Source organism: Zeus faber, assembly GCF_960531495.2.
Source record: "Zeus faber genome assembly, chromosome: 1".
Lineage (NCBI taxonomy): Eukaryota > Metazoa > Chordata > Actinopteri > Zeiformes > Zeidae > Zeus > Zeus faber.
Window position 1 is genome coordinate 25,173,534 of NC_137193.1, and position 10,000 is coordinate 25,183,533.

The 10,000-nt window shown below is 46.3% G+C and overlaps 1 protein-coding gene across 1 annotated transcript in view; it reads left to right on the forward strand.

The window, feature by feature from the left end:
• Window positions 1-10,000, forward strand: part of ppp1r9a (protein phosphatase 1, regulatory subunit 9A) — a gene marked incomplete at both ends in the record, with an annotated part of 44,761 nt that overhangs the window by 14,207 nt on the left and 20,554 nt on the right. The window contains 3 exons of the mRNA XM_080018408.1: window positions 2,328-2,460; window positions 3,700-3,820; window positions 5,714-5,818. Coding sequence (XP_079874534.1) covers window positions 2,328-2,460; window positions 3,700-3,820; window positions 5,714-5,818 — 359 coding nt within the window. The remainder of the gene's footprint in view (window positions 1-2,327; window positions 2,461-3,699; window positions 3,821-5,713; window positions 5,819-10,000) is intronic.

The window sequence follows — 10,000 nt, forward strand, 5'->3', positions numbered from 1 at the left end:
CCTGTCAGGCCCACAGGCACAGTGGTGCTGCTCCCTCATATTTCTTGATCTCTTCCTCTGTTTCACCATCACTTTGACCGCTTTTTTTTAAGTCTTTCTGCTTCTGGTTGTGACTCTGTGAGCCTCCATCGTCCATGGGGTTAGGATCTTTTCCCATCTCTTACTGACACTCTTGCCTTCTTCACATCTCCACACACTCCATCGCTTCACTCATCTCTCCTCACTCTCTCTTTCTCCCTCTATCTTTCTAGCCGTCTCCCTCCCAAAGCTGGCTACAGGCTAATGTATTTGTCGAGGTACAGAGTGAGTGAGAGAAGCCATTAGGGTGTGGAGTGACGTCCAGGACATTCAGGACGGGCCAAGTGCTGGTGTTAGCATTTGTTGATGGTGCCTATGCCAATCTAGTGTGTGTGTATGTGCTGGTATGTGTACAGTATGTGTGTGTCTGTGGGTGTGAGGCAGATTGATGCAGGTTCTCCTGTGCATGGGTGTAATTGTCTGTGTGAGTTTGTTTTTGCATGAATCAGCAGCTCTACAGTAAGGATATGCGGTGGATCTGTGTGTGTGTGTGTCTGTGTGTGTGTGTGTGTGTGTGCCCTGCAACATTAATAATGGGGTCTGTTGATTACACTGAATGATTGATGACAGAGAGGTCAAGGTTGGAGCACACGCAGGTGTGTGTGTGTGTGTGTTTGTGTGTGGGTGTGTGTGTGTGTGCGTGTGTGTGTGTGTGTGTGTGTGTGTGGTGTGTGTGTGTGTGTGTGTGTGTGTGTGTGTGTGTGTGTGCAGGGGCAATATATTTGGATTTCTAAACACAATATAAACCATCAGAGCATGTGTAGGACATATAAGCATTTTATAAATACTCTATCAAGAGTAAATGAGTAGAGAAACTGCTGCCATTTGGCGTAGGTCATGTTCCAGCTAATTGGTTTTGACTCATCATCATCATCAATGATATTTGATGCTCTCCACATATTGATTTATTGGTGGATGAAGCCCACTGTTCCAATGCCGTGGCATTTGGAAATCCCAGACCTATTTTGACATAACATATAGATTTTTTTGATCTTTGTGTCCGGCCTGTGATGCTGTGGGGCAGGGGGGGTGGGGTGGGGTTAACCGGGTAAACTCATCGCAGCATCCCATGCAATGGAACCCAAATGAACATCCTGGATGAAGAAGGGTCTCACTGACCACAAGGCTGACCGGCCATCGATGATGAGTGCCTTTTCCACCGAGCCGCCACCTTGCTATTCTTCAGATCACATTAAAGGAAAAACAACTCTGCCTTCGATGACATATCGCCTGGCACGGGTTCTAATTGCAAATAGTAACGAGATGTCATTTGCCTCCTTGTCACAGTGATTGACTGCTTGCTCTACTCGTCCTGCTCTGACGTACAGTATGTGCTTTTCGCGGGTGAGTGGCTGTGAATGACAGCCGCAGGAGGAGGTGGTCTCTAACGTCTGACGACATTGTTAATCGCGGCAATTACGTGATGTCGTCGTTCTTCCCGAGGTCCTCAGCCTTCTTGGGAGAACGATGATCTGAACGCCACCATGTGGATGATGTCCTTTGGAAATAAATGTTTGTTTGCCTATTTGCATACGTTATGCATTCTCGATCCATTGGTAGCAGCGTTCAAACCCCACCCCCGGCCTGCAGAAGTGTGCTCCAGCGAGCGTGAACGTTCGAATCGGTGCGCGCGCGGCTCCCGCCCCGCCGCAGTGAGCTGCGAGATGAGGTCAGAAGCGATGGCCGACTCTTGCGGTGGAGGAGCCGCTCCTACAAAAGGGCGGAGGTGGGCCAGTGGGAGGTGTGAGGCGCCTCCACTTCATTGATCTGAAGTTCCTCTGAATTACATTGTTGATCAGTGAGACTTCTTGGAATATGACGCCTCAGTGTTTCCCCCATCTACTACGGGCAGGGACCACATGAGACACAGTACTTTATTTACCTTACGCTTAGCCCAAGAAATGTACTTCGGCACCACTAGCCACCGTCCAAATGACTCTGGTAGTGATCATTCAGATCATTTAGTGATCTGAAATCCTGAAATCATACGGGGGTCTACAGACTGTAACTGACCGTAGGGGCGGGGTATTGGGCAGGATCTCCCGATTCAATATCAATTTTATCTGATATCAATCATGATACAATACTATGTGTGAAAGTGGAAAAAGGTTGCATAACTTCCACACAGAGTATCGATATTACAACTTTCAATTCGATTTAGAAATAGGACAATAGACTGGTACCCCAGTACAGTTTGATCTTAATATTCCTATTCCGTAGTCGTAAAGTTCTCCGTCTGCCGTCCCCAGGTGTTCAACACCTACTCCAACGAGGACTATGACCGTCGAAACGAGGAGGTGGATCCCGTGGCCTCGTCGGCGGAGTATGAACTGGAGAAACGGGTGGAGAAGCTGGAGCTCTTCCCTGTGGAGCTGGAAAAAGGTAGGAAGTGGGGTTGGGGTGGGGCGGGGGCTTGTACTGGATCGTATTGGATTTATTCAGGCCTAGTGGGAAATGGAGCATGCGGATATAATAACCTGGCAGAGTGGGACACCGGACAAAACTTCACTGCTTGAATGTGATTCGATTTGAGAGATTTCATTGATTCGTCCGTCCGTCCGTCCATTTTTTTATGTCCTTGTTTTGCAGTCATCTATCGTGTCTGTTCAGGACTTTCCAAAATTCAAAGTGGAATTTCTGCTGTAGGATAGAGCTGTTTATTTTCATGCTGCCCACCCAAAATCTTAAGGCTCTTCAAGGTGCATAAAAAAGGTGATTTTTTTTTCTTTCGCATTTTAACGTCAGCTAAATCGGTCTCCGCCCCCGCTCCATTAATAAATCAATTGTTCCCTCAGCCCGTGCATATCCACCCATCCATTTGTCCATTTATCCAAACGTCCAGTCCATCTTTAGTCTTCTGGCAGCCATTTTGGAGGGGGCGGCCGCATTAGTATCGATCGGAGCACAGCGAGAGTACATATGAACACAATGTACTATTAGTGTAAACACTAGCTGTATTCGTCATTTTTGACTTTGTTTTAAGCTATGTAAAAAGAAGAACATAGGTGTACGCATACACAGCTGTCATGAGTTGTTTTTCAATAATGACCGGCTGGCTGCAAATGATCACGCTTATTACATGGCTACTGACTAAATAACAGAACATTGATACTGAAATGATTTTGCAACCTAGTAAACCGACCTCGGAGACACGCTCGGCAACTGCAAAGCTTCTGTTTCTTTACGTTCAGCGAAAAAAATCGTGTCACAGCGATGTAGCGAACACAACAACAGCGTAGCAAACTATTTACCCTTCGAAAAGGCTTTTCTCAATGCCATTATTAATGTGAAATTTGACTTGCATTGTAGCTTCTATGTAACGGCGGAAGATGTTGCCGCTATTTAGTGTCAGCACTAGCTTGTACAAGTAGGCAGAGTGAAACGAGGGACGTGAATGCAGGCCGGGAGAAGTGGTTGCCCGTGACGATGGTCATTATTACCAGCTTCTGACCAGTGAAGTATTAAGTATGAATGAGTATTCCGCAGGCGTCTGTGATTGTGTGGTTTCGGGGACGTACCTGAAGCCCCTTCGAGGCTTGCGATAGTGGCGTGAACGAAGCTCGCTGTGACAGGGTGGTTGACGCTTTGAACCGCCTGGCCGTCTGTGCCGTGTGTCTCCAGATGACGACGGCCTGGGCATCAGCATCATCGGGATGGGGGTCGGGGCCGACGCCGGCCTGGAGAAACTCGGCATCTTCGTCAAGACCGTCATCGAGGGTGGAGCCGCCGAGAGAGACGGGAGGTGAGGGCGTCAAATCGGAAATAGTGTATTGTACAGATAAAATAATGATCTGTACATATATTGTGTGTGCCTGGGTGGAAAAAACAAATTATTATAACAATGTAATATATACAGCATTTAACAAAACTCTTCCAAACTCACCTGTTTTCCTCTAGATGAACATGGTTATTTACACACATACATACACACACACACACACACACACACACACACACACACACACACACACACACACACACACACACACACCACACCACACATGCACACACTCATTCACAGCCTGCTGCTGTCGGATTTAGCAGCAGGGGGGTTAAGGATTAGGTCGGCATGGAGAGGTGCAACCTGGGACAGAAAGGAAATAGTGACCTGACAGGTGCTGTGCATATGAGAGAGGAGGAGAGAGGGAGTGTGTGATGGAGGGAAATACGCATGGTCAACACTCTGTGGATGCTCAGCCAGGGGTGGAGGAGGTGGTGACAGCTCCCCAGCAGGGCAGTCTGGGCTGGCTACCTCTGGACTGTCAGCATCTGTCTGTCTGTCTGTCTGTCTGTCTGTCTGTCTCTCTCTGCCTCTCTCTCTCTCACTCTGTCTCTCTCCATCTGTGTTGCTCTGCCTCGTGCTCTTGTCTGAACCCACAGCTCCGGACACGTCTCTGTGACGGATTGCACAAGAAGCAGTGTCTCCTGAGACACGAGAGGGAAGAAACGACCCTGTGTCACCTCCGGACGGATAGATAGATAGATACATACATACATACATACATACATACATACATACATACTGTACATACATACATAGATACATACATACATACATACATACATACATACATACATACATACATACATACATACTGTACATACATACATACATACATACATACACACCCACATACATACATACACACCCACATACATACATACATACGCACCCACATACATACATACATACATACATACATACATACATACATACACACCCACATACACACCCACATACATACACACACATACATACATGCATACATACATACACACCCACATACATATTTACATACATACATACATACATACATACATACATACATACATACATACATACATACATACATACATACATACATACACACCCACATACATACATACATACATACATACATACACACACCCACATACATACACACACCCACATACATACATACATACATACATACATACATACATACATACATACATACATACACACCCACATACATACATACATACATACATACATACATACATACATACATACATACATACATACACACACCCACATACATACATACATACATACAGACATACATACATACATACATACATACATACATACATACATACATACATACATACATACATACATACATACACACCCACATACATACACACACCCACATACATACATACAGACATACATACATACATACATACATACATGCATACATACATACATACACACACCCACATACATACACACACCCACATACATACATACATACATACATACATACATACATACATACATACACACACCCACATACATACACACACCCACATACATACATACATACATACATACATACATACATACATACATACATACATACATACATACATACCCACACACACACCCACATACATACATACATACATACATACATACATACATACATACATACATACATACATACATACATACATACATACATACATACATACATACATACATACATACTGTACATAGATATGCATATACATAGATAATGCTCACCAAGTTAATATTTCTTATTGTGTGTGTGTGTGTGTGTGTGTGTGTATGTGTGTGTGTGTGTGTGTGTGTGTGTGTGTGCTGCAGAATTAAGGTGAACGACCAGATCGTGGAAGTGGACGGCACCAGTCTGGTGGGAGTCACCCAGAGTTTCGCCGCCTCCGTCCTGAGAAACACATCGGGAGTGGTCAGGTGAGGTCACACGCTAATTCACACACACGGCACAGTTTTGGATTGTATAGACATCTGAAAACTTAGTCTGTTAGTCACACATACACTCTCCCAGAGACTCTTCTGGACAGACAGAATACCTATTTCACACACACACACACACACACACACACACACACAAAGCTCATAGAGAAATTCCAAAGGAGGCCACTCCTCTTTGTCAAGCTTTATTATCTAGAACACAGTGATTTTCTGTGCAGTCGTAGCATTTAAGAAATAAAAGGTACTTTCCTTGTGATCAGGCTGACTCTGCTGTGTAATTCTCTGAGCGAGCCCTGCTGTAAAATGTGTCTCGGGGCTCGGGTGCTTGGCTGCAGAAAGCAGCGGCGCCAGCCAGTGCCAGCGCACTCGGCCTCATTAACATATCTGAAGCACTTGAAGGTACGGAGGAGACGGTCGGGATAAAAGCTGTGTGTGTGTGAGAGGGAGTGTGTGTGTGTGTGTGTTGTGCGGGGGCTTTGTCAAAGCCCCAAACAGCAGAGAGGAAGATGGAAGAGGGACAGAAGGAAGGAAGGAAGGAAGGGAGGAAGGAAGGCCAGACAGAAGGAAGGAAGGAAGGAAGGAAGGAGGGTAGGATGGAGAGAAGGAACACTAAATTCTAAAAAGCCAAACGCTGTGCTGTGTTGTTTTCTTCACTCCTTCGTCTTTTTAGGGGATTTGGAATGCAGATTGGTTCTATCTCTCTCTCTCTCTCTCTCTTGTGCTCTGTCGCCGTCGCTCTCTTCTCTCCCTCTGTCTCCCTTGTGTCCTGTTTTCACACTGCTTTAAATTTTTACCTCGCTTTACTGACATCCATCTGCCTATCCATTCCGATGAACGTAGATTTTTCTACCAGTCCATCCATTTATGCCCTTCGTTTCTCCATCTGACTCTCCCCCCTTCTCTACACTGTAAAGCACTCGGACCACAGTTTGATTGTTAAATAATCTAAAGGTCTGTGTGTGCGTGTGTGTGTGTGTGTGTGTGCGCGTGTGTGTGCGTCTGTGTGTGAATGTGTGTGTGTGTGTGTGTGTGTGTGTGCGTGTGTGTGTGTGTGTGTGTGTGTGCGCGCCTCTGTGTGTGAATGTGTGTGTGTGTGTGTGTGTGTGTGTGTGTGTGTGTTTGAATGTGTGTGTGTGCGTGTGTGTGCGTGCGTGTGTGTGTGTGTGTGCGCGCCTCTGTGTGTGAATGTGTGTGTGTGTGTGTGTGTGTGTGTGTGTGTGTGTGTGTGCGTGTGTGTTCGTGTGCGTGTGTGTGCGTGTGGGTGTGTTTCTTTCCCAGCTAACTGTCGGTTTTATCATCCGCCAGTGTGACAGATGGGACTGTGAAGGATGTATATTTTTTTCTCTCTCCCCAGAACAATCTCTCTGGGACTCGGAGGCTTGATCCGAGCTGCGGCGAGATAGACCTGTGTTCTGTGTGTGTGTGTGTGTGTGTGTGTGTGTGTGTGTGTGTGTGTGTGTGTGTGTGTGTGGAACACTGCTCTGGAATGGCTGAAGTAAGATGTGCTTCCGATGGGGATTGCCAACGGGGCAAACGCTGTTTGTTGAGCTAATATTGACGATGGGGGTATTCCATACAGCCCAAAGAGGACGTCAAGCTGACTGTCCTGCTCTACCAGGAAACCTCGTTATGGTTTTGAAAGGTCCTTGAGCTTGTCGTTCGAATTGGACCGTGTCTTCTATATGACATAATGCTTCTGTTGTTGACTTTGGGACTGGGACTGAGACTGGGGCTGGGATTGTCGTCCCAGATCAGGGTGACAACCAAGACCTCCAAGAATGTTCAAGTCCTGGAAAGTTTTTTATTTTTTAATAAATATATATATTTTTTTTTTCAAAATTAAACTGGGGAAAAAGCCCAACAGATGCCCTACAAGACCATATGATTTCCAAGCACATCTTCACCTTGAACTTATGTAATAACCGCTTGATTGTTGTGGGACACGGTGGACTTCAAGTGCTTTGAGCTGAATAGCTGTTCCTCCCTGTTCATTGACCATAACCACCGGAACACGGCTACACTAGAAGGATGGAATGGAAAATTCCGAGCTATTCCTTTCAGCCGATCGGCTTTGATCGCGTGAGTTCCTGAGCTATCTGTGCGACTACTATTCAGGGTGCAAGTTCCCCTCCAAAAAAGTATAACCGTCCCTCGTCGTGCTCCTAATTTACATGTCTCTCTCTCTCTCTCTCTTTTGCGCTCTCTCTCTCTCTCTCTCTCTCTCTCTCTCTCCCGTGCACTCTCTCGTGTTGTCTTCACCTCCTCCTCCTCCTCCTCATCCTTCCCAGTAAATCCTTCTCTCTCTTTGATCACTGGAGGTTTTATGGCCCACTGTCCTAGATTTGCCGTTTCAGCTATATTTAACCCGGGTCTCGAGCAGGAAATCATACAGATCTGGATGTGGCCTAGTGAGAGGAGCACCCCGCTCCCCCACCCCACCCCACCCCACCCCGCCCCCACCCCCTTTTTAGGCCATGACACACACACATCACCTGGTCGTGGCGGATGGGAACCCAATGCATTTGACGCGTAGCTCCCAGAAGCATAAATGCAGCCGTGAAGTTCAGTTTAATTGGGAACTGAGCCTTATCTTGCAGCACTATATTATTATTATTATTATTATTATTATTATTATTATTGTTGTTATTATTATTATTATTTTAGACATAAGTACTAATTTAAGTAACAGAAAAAGACTCGTGATTTTGATTTTGAAGTCCCTCCCTGTTAAAGGCAAGCGGGTGTATATTAGACTAGGGGCCCCTAGGGGTCCATGAAAGAATTGCAGGGAGGTCTGCAGGAAACCACTTACTTAAAAAAAACCCAATGTTAATATTTATTCAAAATATGTACAGTACATATACGCCCCCTCAATCGTGGGGTTTCTTCATCCTTTACTTGCGTCTCCAACACAGGTGGAGAGGTTTGATGAATGTACGGCTTAAAGTTCCATCTTCATCTCATGCCTCACCCTTCAGTTCTTTATGTTTTGGAGTTTACAAGTTTACGAGAGAGCGATCTTTACAGTCGGAATTAGACCCCCCGCTGTGTGTGCGGCCAGCCCCGGAACAGCGTTAGGGGGGGGAGAAGGGAAGAAACGAGACAGACTTCTCATCCGCGAGGATAAAGGCTGTTTCCAGGTCAGCTGTTCCTCAGACTCCTGCTGTCTCACTCTGATGAGGAGCGATGGCGGACGAGTTAGCTTGGTCAGGGATCTGCTCTCTCTCTTTCTCTCTCTATCTCTATCTCTATCTCGCTCTCTCTCGCGCTCTCTACCTCTCTCTCTCTCTCTCTCTCTCTACCTCCCTCTCTCTTCGACTCCCCACCATTCACTTAGTCCATCATGCACGCAGATCAAAGAACACCCTTGACTGGAGTGGAAGGCATTTCTCCACACCGACATCAGAATTAGCCGAACAATGACTTTGGAGCTGGGTGCACTTGATTAAGCCCTCTCCAAAAATCCCTCCCGCTCTCCCTCCATCTCTCCCTCGCTTTACTGTTTGCAATACTTACTCTGAAACACACAATTACAAAACCCCCGCTGCGTCAGATGGATAGATTTCCCCTAATAAGGAGGATAAATTGTTATCTTTCCTCCCTAGTTTGTTTGGCTGGGTGGTGATGAGAGAAAATTGTCCTTTTTTCCCCTCTGAATAGCAGTGTTGTGTTTTTTGGGGTGGGTGGAACAGGGTTTGGGAGCTGGGTTTAATAAGCCGTGACACTGTTTATCTCTCGCCGTCGTGCTCCTTTAGGGAGAGGCGTGTGGGTCGGAACGCATTATATATCAGAATCAGCTCTCTTTCAAATCTCGGAGGTGACTCTTTACATTTTTTTTTTTATCCTTTTTCCTATCCCATACTGAGATTTTTCGTGGATTTTCTTTCTCCCTTTCCCCTTTTCTTCCCGTCTTTTCTCTCCCTGCATCGGACGGCAGCCCTGCCGCTCTTTGTGCGCTGGGTGGGCAGGTTGTGGTTGATACACAGACGGGCAGCACATCAAAAAAGGTGGCCGTACCCCGGCGGCCGAGCCTGCCGGCACACTGCTCGACCTGGGCCTCCGCTCCGTTTTCAGGCTTTATTCAAGTGCTAATGGCGCACCGTCCTGTCACATGATGTGATAACCCCACCCTGAACGACATGTCACTGTCAGCGGATGCCA